General features: G+C 40.3%; 1 protein-coding gene across 1 annotated transcript in view; it reads right to left on the bottom strand.

Annotated features, from left to right (window-relative positions):
* Positions 1–1,687: 1,687 nt before the first annotated feature.
* ctdp1 (CTD (carboxy-terminal domain, RNA polymerase II, polypeptide A) phosphatase, subunit 1) overlaps positions 1,688–15,740 on the bottom strand; it is a 64,488-nt gene continuing 50,435 nt past the window's right edge. Inside the window, exon 13 of the mRNA XM_061093263.1 lies at positions 1,688–3,739. Coding sequence (XP_060949246.1) covers positions 3,580–3,739 — 160 coding nt within the window. The 3' untranslated portion in view covers positions 1,688–3,579. The remainder of the gene's footprint in view (positions 3,740–15,740) is intronic.

Raw genomic sequence — 15,740 nt, 5'->3', positions numbered from 1 at the left:
TTGCTCCTCTGAGATGTAGGTTGATGATACAGATAAGGATTACCTTTATTGATCCATCATAGATGTATTTTAAAGTTAACACAGAAGGACAAGGATGTAGCGGCGCAATAAAATAGAAAATCTATATTCAAGGCTGATTTTATAAATGCGCAACAGAAAGGTAAAGGTTGTGTAATTGTGCCATTTGTCCAATCCGTCAGTCGTATGTCTGGCACATTTGGTGGGAACCAATCAAACAGGTTTTAATGGTGTGGCTGATGTTTAGTCCACCAAACAACTAAATCCACCACATAACACAATATCAAAATCAGCTGAACCAAACACGTATCATATCCAGCTGACTGAATATGGTGTCATACGTAATTTATATCCTTACCTTGAACTCATAATTAACAACGAATTTAAAAAATAAAATGACCTGGGGATATATAACAAGCCCAAATTCCTCTAAATACTGCTCTGTATGTTAGGGAGCCTATAGAAACCTCTACAGGTGCTGTGTCTCTTTCCTTGTTCATCACTGTTCATCACCACGCAGCCTCCATTGGTGCTCATAAAGGTTTATATTGCTATGAACATAATCACATGGGCCTCCCACCAGGCAGGAACACAAACCTCATTTTGAGCTTTGTGTTTTGTTTCAGCTCATTTCTTCAACCAGGCGCTTCATGTGATTCCACATGGACGTAACACTGTAAATCTGTTTTGTAAATGGAGTCACTTCTTCCTCTGATTTACATCAGGGTCACTGTTGTTGTCGATCATCAACAAACCACATTTATCTGCAATCAAATGTTGAATAAACCCACAGTAAAAAGCAGAGTCTGTACGATATGGTAGAGAGCTCTGAACCTGAATACGTCCCACATCAAGAGCTCAGGCTCAGGCTTGAACTTTAAAAGCCTCAAAGACAAACAACTTAGCATTTATTGCTGTTTGCTTTGGCTTTCAAGGCAGCGGCTCATTCCTGGAAGGAAACGCAGAGAGCATCACAACAGAGCCACAGGAGACATGCTTTTAATGAACTTCATCTCGCCGCGATCAGCATCACATCTGAAGAGCCAAGACTTGGACAGAACGACAGGATTGATGGTGTAATGTGGCAGACGTCTTTCTTTCCCAGACGCCCCAGGTATCGCAGTGCCCACAACAGTTTAGACCCATCTGACGGCTTCATGAGGCTGTGGTTATACACAGAGTGCCATTTTATTCATCCCTGACGGAGAGGCAGTTGAGGAAAACACCACGATTTCACCTCCGACAAATGATCATTATTGTCTCCCTTCTTTTTCCTCCTGCATCTAAAATTGCAAACTGTTGATTCGTGCTCTCCACTGTAATGAGCTTGCTCGTCTCTGTAATAACAAGGGGAAGAAAGGAGTTTTTTTTTAACTATGTTGCAACACATTTTCTACACATGTATCAAAGCAAGCGACAAGATGGAACAGGGCCTAATGGTTCTGGTGTGGTTTTCATGACACAGAATCCATTAACTGAGTATAACGTTTTCCTGGTAAGAGTCTCATAGCGAAATACACATTACGATTCTTAATACCCAGCAAAGAGGCAGCGAAAGGCAAATTGACGCTTTCTTTAATATGTTAAGTGATTTTGTTCAGGAAATTGAAAATATTACAACTACATTTTCCTCTTTAGGATAAAAAAAACAAACAAAAACCCTGTGTCATCCGTTGTTACTTAGAAACATCTTTATTTAATGAAAGTATCTTTTTTCTTTCTCGGGGGTCAAGTAGGAAATTTACAAATAGGTTACATGTCAGTTGTTTGGATCAAAACTCATCAAAAAAACACATCAACAAAGACAGCTTGTCAGGGAGAGAAAGTGAAAAGAAATAAAGAGTAAAACTTGTAGCGGACACAGATCCACACGGTCTCAGTGCTGTGGGTCTGACTCCAGATAGATGCCATAAACATTAACGTGAGAGTGAGCACATCCTGGTACAACATATGGTTTACACTGGATGATATTACAATTAGTTCTCTAAAATGACATGTATTGGAAGTTGTTGGTCTCCACCCACAAATCCTGTAACGTGTGATGACGGGAAAGTGCAGTCACGCTTAGGCGGTCTGTGATTGGATAAGACACCAAAGGGATGATATGCTGGTGAGTCCTGCTCTCTTCTCAAATTTTACTTTATAACTTCCTGATGTAAACAATTTAAAAAAAGGCAAACGGGAGAAAGAAATTGTATCAAGTGCATATTTAACGATTTTGTTTTGGCTAAATTACAAATAATAAACTGTATTGTCACTAACCTCCGGTGCTATGTAGCTATATGGGCAATTTAGGTTTTTGAAGACATTTTTGAAATTTCTACACAGCAGAGGTGACTGGAATTTAGTTGGAGGTGTTATCATTTAATAATGACATGTATGTAATTCTAGAAGTACATCTTTCTAGGATCAGTGTTCTGGATAAAACTTAGAATGGATATACTTTCGGCTGATGAATTGTTTTTTATAAAAAACTTCTGACTGTGTTTAGCGTCTTTTAACCAAACTGACAGGGAGTGACTCTGGTGAGAAATGTCCTTGGATCCTCTTCAACTTACAAAAAAGAATCATGTTGAGATAAACACTGGCCTGGACGCTGAGCAAACAGAGTGATAAACAGATTAGGGTGGATTTTCTAAGTGAGGCTGTTTTCAGTGACTTCATCAGAGATCTGGACCAGTTTGAGGCCAAAAATGACAGAAAGCCCAAAACAAGTGCTACTTGTATTATGTCCTGTGAACTGTTAGAGAAACGTTATACGTCAAAATCATCTGTCCATTTGCTTAGCTTAATTTTAACCCGGGGCGAAATAAAAAAAAACCCAAAATGCATAGTTATACAACACTAAAAGTGAGAAAATTATTAGAAAATGTATTGATTTTTGAACAATAATCAGAGACATGGTGGGCATATCAGTCTGGACTGTATGATAGTGGGAGTTGAGCTGAATTTGGTTTTACAGTGATAATCTCTCAAAGTTCTGGTTATGACAAAAAGAGAAATTTCCTTTACCACCATGTCAACAAATGCACACTGAGGAGGAAGAGAACAAATTCACATGTTTGGATCCACTGGTGGCATTTACGACCCGAGCAAACTGTTGAGGAGGACAAAAGAAAAATAACAACTGTAAAATGATTAGCTGCACGCCGTGGCAAACCTATTCCAAACTCTTTGGCATGAACAACCAGCAAAGGTACAATTCATAATCTCGTTCTCATGAATATAAAAACTCGAAATAGAAAACGGTAAAACAGAGGAAGTATCAAATTCTATGTCTCCTACAGTTTGTTATCTTACAATAAAATGTTAACATCAAAGTGTTTCATGCCAAAGTGGCTGTATATCAATGCTACAAAAACAGAAAACCAACTAATCGACTTATTTACACAGCAACATGTCATTTCTGTACAGGACATTCGTTTTCATGACAGCGCACATTCATGGCTCGTACATCCTAAGTGGACATGAATCCAAAGCAGAAAAATAAATTTTTAGGTACCACTCGTAGGGAGGACTGGGTCTTTCTTTCTTTCTTTTTTTGTCCATTCATGTTCCCGGTCACATAAAGTCATTGAGCTCCGCGTCCAGTGCGGCGGCCATCTCATCCGCCTCAGAGCTGCTGCCTTCCTCTTCCTCGTTGGAGTCTTTGGAGGACTCGTCAGCAAACTGTTTACTCTCCTCCACTTCCTTGCCTTCATCGTGCTTCCGTTTCTGGCCCCTACAAAGACAACAAAGGGGGATTTAATGTACATTTTTAACTTTCAATTTGTGTGACTCCTTTACTCCACTGCTGCAAAACAGAATTTATATCATTAACATCGATTTTCCATGTAAAACTGATGCATCATGTATTTGTTACTTTGGTACAGCATGCAATGAAACCACAACCAAAGTATAATGGCACTCAGAGAGAGTGTAAGTCCTCGTTATGAAACCACATTTAACATTCCTCTAAATCCTGATCTCTTTTGGGATCTGCAGCAATTCCCACACTCATAAATATCAGTAATATCAGTCCACTTATCATGCCTGATTTTTTTCACCAATCAAGATCCATGAATTATTCTCTGAGAAATCAATGAAAATGTGGACAAATTCCCTCTTACATTGTTTAAGAAAGTCAAACTGAATTGGTTAATTTCCTGACCCACATATTACATTCTTCCACCAAATGTCATGGTAACCCTGCTAAATAAATACAAATGCGGATGAAAACATAAATTCCTTGGCAGAGGTGAAAAGACAATGATAACTAAACCACATAGCTAAATCCTTTAGGGTGTACTGCAAAATCAATTTGAGGAAATATGCGAACATAATTTGATTTACCTCCCAGTACAACTATAATCCACTAATTAGTACAAAAACCTGATTTGAGTTAAGACAGGGGAGTGATATCAATCTTCTCCACCTATTGTTAGCAAGAAAGAGAATAACTGTATTTCCCAAAAATATCAAACTATTCCATTAACAGGATATAAGAACAACATAGCTGCCTTTAACTTGTACAGTTGCACTACGTGTGACTTGGTCTGAAGATCTCAGTCCACAATTCGTTAGATTTTCATTAATTTAAAACATCTTGGATAAATAAGCTAATGACCATATACCAAACAGCTAGTTAGACCCAGTAGAAGTACATACTAGTTAGCTACATAAAAAAGACTGTGCGCTTTTGACTCATGTACTTCATCATCGAAAAAGTATGAAAATGATCAAAAATGGTTATTCTCATCTGATCAAAAATTAATAACAGTAAGTATCTAAACTAGCTTTTGGTTCCAGTGTTTAATAGTTGTTAATTTTTAATACTAACTGAAAAGTGCCTGCACCTCTATCAACGGGGACTAACTCATCCATCCATAATAAACGTGCGCACTGAAGAGACATTTTGAAACGTTGTGTGAATGGAATGAATTTTGCTTGTTGCTGCAAACAAATCGCTCGGGTGGATTCATGATGAAACCGTAACAACCGTAAGTGTCTGAAGAAGTGTCTCGTTGGTGTGGCTGTAAACATGCCATCCCTCTTTCCACTCCTGCTTCACCATGACATCCTCTGCAGAGCAGCTTATTAGCATGATGCTAATGAGGTGTGCAGGGGGTTTGTATGGTTATTGTGGAGGTCTGACACCAGCTCTACAGAGAGCGGCCCTCTCATTAGGCCACTCGGCTGCCAGACACCCTCGCTAACCTCCCGCAACAGTGGGGCCCCTTGGTTGTGAGTTCATTAAAGGTCAGATGTCAGCTAATATCAGTGGAGAGGCTCGGTGACGAGACAGTTGGCGTGGACCCCTGGGGACCTTGTGGTGCGGTGCGGTGTGTGTGTGGGAGGGAAACGGCCGTGTTTGTGTTATAGTGGCACAGCTCTGAACCGCCACATTAACTAATGAGAAGCTTTAATTTTCAGAGTTTGGAGATCGAGGCGCAGCGGGCAGAGTTTAATGTGAGGCTGAGCTGCAAGAGCAAGAGGTGAGATAAGAGATTTAAGATGATTTCTTCGGTGACTATGAGGAGAAAACTATCCCCCACATGTGCCACCGCCGGTGAGGCTGCTCCGATCACCTTGGCTTGTTGGCGACACTGCACGAGTCACTACAGGTGAGATTCATATAGTCGGTTTATACTTTCTTTTTTTGTCGGGGTGTAGGGGATGAGTTCCTCCGTTCCTCCTATCTGCTTCGCATCATTACATCCAATCGCAGTCCTCGTCTATTAATCCAACCGCCCACCAACACTCCAAACGAATCCACCACACTCAAGTCAGCTCCAAAACGGCCTTCACATGTGATTCATTCTTATTAGATTTCTGCTGCTGTCACATGCTGTTAAACTGCACAGCTTCAAACAGGGCCTCCTGCAGGTTTTTTCTCATTTTAATCCATTTTAACCGGCACATCATAAAAAGAAAAGTTGCAAACAGTGGCGTTTTTAAGTGCTCAAGAGGAACACTGGGTGATATTTTTCATTGACAGATGACCTTACAAAATACACAAATGCTGTAGTGGACAGATCCAGGAACGGAGCCAGGAGCTAGGCTGCCCCTTCACACTGAGGGAGCACTTTAAATCAAGCTGCTGCCCGTGGCACAAGAGGCAGGGCGGGTCTGACAATCACCGGCTGGAGTTCGAGCAACTACATGGACCTCAAGATGAAAGAAGATGGGCTCCAAATCAACTGGTCTATTTGTGAAATCTCTGATTATGAGCTCACTCCATCTGCTTCTGGAAATCAAACCAAAATCTGTTCAGCAGAAATCATCAGTTATGAGGGTGCAAAAGGTAATAATGTGTCACATTACAATCACAGATGTTGCGCTCATTATTTTTGAGACGTGATTGTCTCCATGTATTATGGGAGTATGATTGCATTTAGGGGGGGGCCTGCCTGTGAACAAACAGCCTGCAGTTACCCTGCTACAACACATCGTTAGAAATACATAAGTGATATAAAATGACTCAATAACAAGTCAGGAAACTGCATCTGCACCAAGGCGAGATGCATTTTTATGAGGTGCTAACGTCGCCCAGGGGAGCCATCAGAGGGGCTGAGATGGGGACAGAGCTTAAAGAGAAATGGCCGGGCCACAGTTTAAATCTTGTGATGCGGAGTAACTATCCCTGCTGATAAAGCAGCAACAGCGAGAACTCTATCCAACTTGTCATCGCAATCTGAAACTGGTGGGGAAGGAGAGAAAAAGAAGGAGAGAAGGAAGCCCCCCTTAAAAAGACTTCAACTGCTTCTGACAGCTCTGCTTACATCAGGAGGGAGACAGGCCGAGGGAGAGAAGAAGTAAAAAAGGCAAATGGAGCAAATTAAGTGTGAAAGAGGAGGAAACGGAGCACAAAAGACAGACGAGAGAGGTAATGATCTAAATAATGAACCCAACTTGTAGGATTCTTGTACAGTTTCTAACAATAAAGGAGGTGGACTTATAAAGGTCTAAAGATCTGAATAACTGACCAGGACCCAGATCAATGTGGTGTCATCACACTATCCTCAATCGTTTTCCATCCACGTTAGTCAGTTAGTTACAATAATACTATCCCTGCATCAGACAGGGCTCTTTACTGTTAAAGTCTGACAAGGGCAGGGGCAATAGTGTTCTGCAACACTGGTGACCTGCTTCATACGGCTCCACTTTCCCAATATCATTACAGCAGATGTGTCAAATGCAGAAGATTGGATATGTACACTGCCGTCCCCTGTGTTTTCCACTGCTCCATATGCAGCAGGCTGATAAGCGGAGCAGTTTAACGATTGTTTTTATACAGACATTATCTTCCCCTGCCCCTCATTATATTACCTCACTCCGACTACTGACAAACAGAGGGGGGATGAGAGTACACGCACTGAAGCGGTGATGGCGACGGTTTTTACGAGGGACGTGTCTGTTTTGCTTTGATACGTTTTTTGAAATCTGTTTGACTTTCAGCATTTTCCCAATGAAGTGAGGAACGCAGAGTTGCCTGACAGCGTGACAACAAGTCAAGTGCTCTCACATTGACTACGTGAATAACTTCAAGCAGGATGCACATTGGGGAGATGTTTTATGTGTTTGGGAGATAACACTGTATCACTGAGTCAGAGGGGGCTGGTTTCACTACACTTAGAGAACCATATATAAACCAAATTGATGAAAGATTTATCTGAACATGTTAAGAATATGTAGTTGTCTTTAGTTTTTTATCTAAACTGGAGGCACTATTGGCACCCACAAGAATATAAAAGATAGTCATTCAGATATGACAATTGCTCCAGTGACCTGCCCTTCTATTAAAACAATAAATGACACAATAAACCTATTAAGACTGCAATACAAAAATGCATTACTTTGTGTCACTGGCATCTGATTCTTTTCTTTTTTTGGATTTGTGCCACTGTTTGGATTCACTGGGCAAATTTAAAGCAGCAACACAAAATTGGCAAATTCATTTTGTGAAATTGTTATAATGGATATGTTGGCACACTGTGGTTGATTGAGTATCCAGCACAAAGAGAACACCATTTAAAATCTGCCACTTAGTAAGTCCTGCATTTCCTCGACCGTTTAACTCTGCTTTTAGTCTCCACCACTTCCTGACGGTAATATTAGTCTCCCACAAACTGGAAGACTACTCTGTCTGCCTGTCTACACCACACTACAATACACGGGTGGTTTGGTCCAAGCTTTTCGTTTTTTGAAAACATCTGCCTGAGTGAGCCGAAAAGATAAAAAGCAAAACAATGAGCTGAAAAGTGCCCAAATGCTCCTTAATGCCTCTGGGAACAGAAGAGTCCAAAGAACCCTAACCTTAAACTATCTTCTTTAATCCTCATGGCTTCTAATCTCTAATTGTTTATTGTTGCAACATGTGGCTCATTAAGGAATAAATTAAAGACTGTTTAATGTAACTTTGATGGTTATATTTTTTGCACCTGGAGCTTTAACTCTTGTGGTTTTATTGACACTAAAGGCTGGAACTTTATTGAATTGATTTGTATTATGGATTGATGCACTTTAGAAACACTCTCCCCACAACTGAAAGTAATTAATTGTGTGTTGGCTGCCAGCCCAAGAGTAACAGTTTTTGTGTTCAAACTAAAGTTAATTCACATTAAATAATGGTAAATGAGGATAATTTGCTTCACCGTGTTGCATTAGACTGTAGACAACAGACCTTGCTCACTGTCGTCCCTAAGCAAGTCTGACAAAAGGTGTGATCCATGATGCAATGTCAATGTCACTTATATCTCCCCAGTCACCCATGCCTGCATCAAACCACCTCCATCTCTGGCTCCGCCGCAGGCAGGAGAATCGGATTACAGCCCCCAGGCGTCCTTTCATAACTTTCCCCTTTTCTCTGTCTGCTTACAGACAGCAGCCGCTTTGACGTGCCTGTGCCAATCTTTTCACAGAAGCTTGAGACGGATTTGGACCCAGAGCGCTGGACCCTGCAGCTGGTTCAAACAGTGCATGGAAGAAAAAAAACAAAAAAAACAAATGGATCTGTCTCCCTACATTGTACTGCTTGGCAGGGAGGAACTACAGTTAAACACATTTAGGCTGGATCCACATGACAGTCCATTTGACAGTAAACAGCGAACAAATGGCTGAGTCTATGAGAAAGGTCAGAAAACTGAAATTTTAGCCTTTTTTAAAAGGAACTATTTTTGGGACCAGATCCAAAACTGATTTTTTATTCAAAAGCTCCGTGTGTCCCTGCTCATAAAATATTGGAGATGAGATTTTGCTCTGGGGTTTTTTCCGTCTCTTCACTCAGCCAGAGCAACGCAAACACCAGTTTCCCCCCCTGTTGTGTACTTTGTAATATCTATCATATCCCCCAAATATCAAGTCTAATCCAGTGAGTTGAATATGACAGGTGACATTTGTGAACGAGGCTGAGGAAGGACATTCCCTTTAGTAAAGTGAAAAATTTAAAGACTCCATCCAAAGCTCAGACAGCTGTGACCGATGTCTGCATGGATGCCCTCTGTGGCAACGGAACCTTTAACCTTGGCGATGTGACTGTCGCACTGAATGATCAATGCATATCGACAAATACAGCACGTTTCAATTGATTTATTTGTTGGTTCTTTCATTGTGAGTTCATATGTTCAGTCTGTGTGTGTGCCAGAAGTACGGCGGGTATGTTGGAAGGAGTCTGAGAATATATTATGGAACTGAAATGTTCACAGGGGCAGCCCACTGATTTAGTATTGCCCTTTGTAGACACAGAAAATCAATGATCAAAACTTAAGCAGCAGAGCCTGAGATTTGTTTATTAGCTCTAAAGGCCTTTGCACATCAACGGCGATATAAACATTAAGCTCAACATGATTTAGAGATTAAATTATTTCGGTAATTTTAGGCAATGAAAGATTGAATCAATAACACGCTATATTGATCTGCTTATCCTCCAACTTAATAATGTCAGTCTCTACCTGGACATAATTTTTTTTACCATTTGATTAGCTTAGCATAGTATTAAGACTGGAAACAAGGGGCTCTTCTTAGAGTCACTTATCAGCATCAATAAACTCATGTATTAACACATACCTTTTTGTTTAGTCCATACAAAAGTGTAAAAAGAAAATTTTTGTGGAGGTTATGCATGAGTTAAGACTGCTTTAAAATTCACAACTGTACATCTGGCTGCACTGACAGAGAACCATCACCTACCTAAGAAAGCACATGTGAAGATAAAAGAAAATCTCTCTCTTTGAGGTGATCATTGGGTTCAAAGAGTGGGTCTGAGGTTATTTAGATGTTGAGGTTGGATAAGACACAAACATTTTTTTTTAACTCTCATCTGAGGGCTAAAGCAAAAAAAGAATATTGTGTGTGCAGATATGAAGGTCTAAATAATGTTTACGTAAGAGACGGTAATTAAAATTGCGTATATATTATATACTGGCAACGGATGTGATACGTGTTCCAACGAAAAATTATGGTGATAGTGAACATGTGTATTGGGTTTTCAAAATAAAGGTGGACAACAGCTCTAAAACCCTGACTGATTTTATACACCGAGCCTCCCACTGTCCATGTTCCCGTCATCAGTCCATGCAGTGGCTGGAGAGCACTGAGCCCAGTAATTGCATCAGTTTAACAAGGTGGCTCTTAATGAGGCACTCTTCTCTTTATGCCTCCATTGTTGGCAGCTGTCTACTGACATCACAGTGGTAGTCTATTTCTCAGCTCAGCAACTACACTGGGGGTTTCCTATCAGTAGTATAAAAGCAAAAAAGCAAATATTTGTTGAATGGGATTATTTTGGCTTTATTTCACTGATGATTAATCTGCATAAGGTTGTTTAATGCTTAATTTTGTTTTACCTCTAGACAACTTAAAGTACTTGTAATGTAAAGTCAAGTTGATTGAGCTACAAATGAGTTTGAGATAGTTTTCAAGGGACTAAAATATGAATTTTTCTTTAATTTAGACACGCCTCAACTCCTGCCTCTTGATTCATTTAAATCAGCAGACAAAAAAGTTGAACCTTGATCAAGTTCATCTTGCAGCTCATGGTGTTGGCCGATGAATCTCAGTTTTTAACGAGACAATAAGTTCACACGTTTTCCTCAAGAGACGTATTTGTACCATTGACTTAACTCACTACTGTGTAGAAACCATTCCTCTTTCAAGCAACCAACACACCAAGGGTAAATAAAAGTGAATTGTGCAATCCAGTTAATAAGCTATGTTAGCTTCCTCCATTTTGGTCTCTTGGACTCTCCAGTCAAAGGTGAGGACTGACAAGGCAGCTGGTCAAAGGTATGGGTTCACCAAAACTAAAACCAGACATGAAGACAGACTAATATTTACAACATTGTTGTCAATTTGTGCTTGAGTAAAGGTCTGTGTGGAAGGAAGAAGGAAAGATAAGAAGATAAAAGATACAATAAACGTTTTATCAACGATCCTCCATATGCACTGTAGCCTATATCATGGAATTGTGTAAAATCTATGGGAGATCCTCCCAAGCATAGCAAAAGCTTTTTGTCTTCATGCAGAAAAAGTGTACCGTACAGTCTCCTGCGTCAGGAAAAATAGCTTATGCGTGTGTATGCATGGTGATAAACAATGTGTATTAACAGGCGAGCCTTCCCCTGAGATGCACCACTTTGCCTCATAGCGAGATCAATTCGAAACCATGAGCATAAATAGAAAAACTGCCTGCATCACCAGCTCGCAGCTACGTGCCAAGAGGAAAGAACTGGGTCACATTACTCCCAGTTTTTTCTTTTTCCTACTTATGCATTCCTCTCTCCTCCTCTTTTCATATATGTGAAAAGCCTGAGTAAGCATTCCTATTGCTCATAGTCTGACGCCTCTCTGGCTCTGCTGAGCTGTTTTTATCAGGAACAGGGAGCACAGGGATCACGGCGCCGTTTCTCTCTGCTGCTTCTGCAACATACTGGTGGAGTTGTGTCTGGCTCACAAGAGTCAGCAGAGCAAGACGGACTGCTGTCAATGTCTTTGAAGTTGGTGTTACTTTTATAATCCTCATCTGCTGCAGGTGTCTAGCATCATTGTCAGAATAACAGAGGCTTGACAAAATGTCCATGGGAAAGATGGACCGATCAAGATAATGAGACAAAACTTGGCTTTAAGGTTGTCCCTCACAACACAAGTGTTCAGTTTTGTACCTGTGAAACCTTGCTGGCTCATTCATTTGATGCTCTGTGCAATGACAAGGTGACAATACATCAAAAAAATATGTCAGGAGTGTAAATCCACGATAAGATACACCGGATCAGGAAAATGCACTGACCCATTTACATGGACACCAATATTCTGACTATTGACCTTATTCAAAATAAAACAGTTCAATTATGGTGTTCACATGAGTTGCTCATTGAATATTCCATTTATATTCTGACTCAGGTCATTACGTCCATTCTTATTCGATTATTGCTAGTTGTGTTGTGACTGTGTTCAGGTTTAAAATAATCAGAAAAATGCTGTTTACATGGCAATGTCTTATTGGGACTCGATCGGTTAATATGGGACCACATCAATTATTTGAACCCAATGAAGCAGTAATTTGGTGAGCCATGTTAATGGACTGTCACTCATTGAGGTGTTTTATGTGATTAATACACAGGGTAGTTGTGGGAGTAACTGTAAAGGTGAAGGAGGAGCAGATATCAACAGCTGACAGGAAAGAACAGTGTCACTTCTTAAAATGAAGAAGCCTCTTACAATATTTTGCTTCTGAGGGTGAACAATGAACTCAATTTAAAATACCAGATAAATTAACTAGAAGCAGGACTGTCCTTTAAGGATTTTCTACATATTTTTCTAATTTAAATGAAAGCTGTTTAATCCTCACATGTATTGTAGATGAGACAAAGCTTCTCAATAAGTAGCGTATCTGTTGAGGTGCTCAGGCTCGAACTCCAAAAGGAGATTTGTCAAAATGAATTTATGCTCAGCTTCAACTCGATTATTAAATGTCACAAGCTGAGTTAAAAACAGGTCTCTGATAAAACTGTCATATATGGAGACCTCCACTGAAGTACATTTGTTTACAACACAAATAAACAACTACAGTTTTTTACCATTTAGCACCACAATGTTTCTACACTTTCCTGTTGAAGGGAAACACTGAGCACACTCTCACCGACCTAACCTCCTCAACTTGTGTGACAGCTGACCTTACACTGACTCCAACAAACTCCAACTATTCTTTCCAGCGGCATTCGCTGTGAATGCAAACAGACCGACACACCGCACAGCAGAAAGAAACTGGATTTGTTCATTGAACCATCGGCGCTGGCTACAGCTGAGTGTTTGTACCTGACAGATCACATAATCACAAAGCCTGGTCCAACAGAATCAGCTCTGACTACATGTCACCAAAAAAAAAGCAAGGGGCACAATGCAGCTACCTGACAAAGATACGAAACAGGTGCTGAGACACAACGGTTTCATGTGACAAGCGAAACACAAATAGGCAATTTCTCTCACAATCCCTCTGAATGTCAGACACCTGGATAAACTCACGCTGTAATGGTAGAAGTTTAATTATCTGCAGCAAGCACCAGCAAGCATCGGCATGCCCAGCAGCACAGGACAGATATGAAAGCTTTGCCTTTGTGGAGGTGGAAAAAAGAAAAAGCAGCTTTGGTACAGTAACAAAGGTACCTATATCTGCAAGCTGTAGTCAACAGCTTTCATAAATGCAAATAGAAAAATGTGTGCACACACGCTGCGGCAATACGCTGCCAGTCTACAGGGTATCAACGAATCCTTAAAAACAATTACCCACAACAGGGCCCTCGGGTGCAGACGTTCTAATTGGAAAGCACATGGAGACTTACTTACAATACACGCAGGGAGATAACGGCGTTATTTTCCCCAGTATGCCACCTTCTTCTTCTCCATTAGAGAATGAGGAGCGAACGGTTCCAAACACTTTAAATGTAATGAACATCACGATGAACTGCTCATCGTGGACTGTGTTTAATGCAATTTCTTTACTTTTAACGACGCTAACGAGATTTGAGGGTGGGGCACCTAAACAGTTATCTAAAGGAACCGACAGTATTCAGCATTCGATTATCTTTAACATTATAAAAAGGAAAATGTAGCTTCACACAGCCTCACCTTTTGCTCACATGTGAAAAATAAAACATTGAACACGTATGTATGTATGTTTATTAAATTTAGTAACAGTGAATGTAGCTTTTTTGTAAGGGAGGAGTTATTGTGAATAAAAACAAAGAATTGAAAAGTACTTTGTTGCTTCGCTGTTTAGTGCCTGGGGTTGTCAGGCTGTTTTACGATCCAAAAAGAAAACTGTATCAAGCCAGGATTAGAAAAAAACAAGTTGACTACAAAACAGAAAATTGTCAGTTATTGTTCATTTTGCTCCTCTCTTTGGGCGGATTTATTCACTAATAGTAAATTTTAAAGCCAAACCAGATTTGAGCAAAGGAGGCCTGTCAGGGAAAGATGCACATCAGCTGTGCAGCTCAGCCAATGTCCTTTCAGCTACCAGCTTAACTGTAAGGAGATTTCACTGTTTATCTGCATGACAATTTAAATGGAGTTGGCTGAGGGAAGTTTTACTGGCTGTTTAAAATTAGATCTTTAACTTTTTTATCACAAAATACAAAGGAGCAGATCTATAGGTTGTTGCATAATTAATTCAGCTGATTTGTGCAACCAAGTTGGAGGAAGAAACCCTAAAAGCTAGAATTCGTAATCCTGGAAAAGCAAGCAAAGCAGGCTACACTTGAAAAAAAAAAAAAAGCAACTGATTCTTCCCACCCCCTCTTGTCAAAGCTACGGCACTAAAACACATGAATGTGGATTTCTGTGAATCGCTTGTTAACTTCTAGCTATCGTCTCTTTTTCACCGGGATTTGTTTCCCCGTCTGATAAATCGGGTCATGTGCAGTGAGAGGGCGGTCAGGCAGGTCAGTAAACAACAGAGAGGTACGCCAGCCAAGGATTTCATTTGGTCTGGATGAAATGATTGGTCATGTTTATTACAGTCCTGCGATAGCAACATAGATTTGCTTTTTGTCTTTCTTTTATTTTAAACAACTTTACTCAGCAATGGCAATTGGGAGATCAAGAGCATTTCAACAAATAAGATAGAAACTGTTTCAGAAACAAATTACCAACCCAATCTTTAATGTTATTAATTCGTAGAGGTAAGATATTGTATATTATGTTAATATATATATGTAACTATATATATGTTACAGTAATAGTCATCATATTGTAGAAAGGCAACTGCCTTCTATGCCCACAAATAACCAGTGTTAAACAGGAATAATTAGGAGCAGAAATAATTACATAACAGACTCTGTGAGGGACTTGAAATCTCACGCTGAATGATTTGATGCAGTGGAAGGAGGACGTACGTTTCAGGAGAACATGTAGTACATGTACAAGGCTTTCTGTTAATCCCCAGTAAAAGGCCAGAGTGTACACACACAGACACACACTCAGTCACACAAACACACACGCAGGCTGGAGGAGAAGAATAAACATGCACCGGGATGGGAGAAAAGAGCAAGGCAAGACGCAGAGTGAGAGGAGGAAAGTGGGAGAGAGGGTCCAAAACGCAATATGCCAGGATGAGCTATAATTTTTGCCCTTTCATCACCGTCAAAGAGCACACTGCACAGAAGGCAGCAAAGGCTGATGAGACCAACCAGCCCGACCATGTTGTTTCTGAAGATAAGCCGTGTGATTTAAATAATCAGGTTTTCCAC

Source organism: Limanda limanda, chromosome 19 (assembly GCF_963576545.1).
Source record: "Limanda limanda chromosome 19, fLimLim1.1, whole genome shotgun sequence".
NCBI classification, from domain to species: domain Eukaryota; kingdom Metazoa; phylum Chordata; class Actinopteri; order Pleuronectiformes; family Pleuronectidae; genus Limanda; species Limanda limanda.
This window is presented reverse-complemented; position numbering and strand designations above follow the sequence as displayed.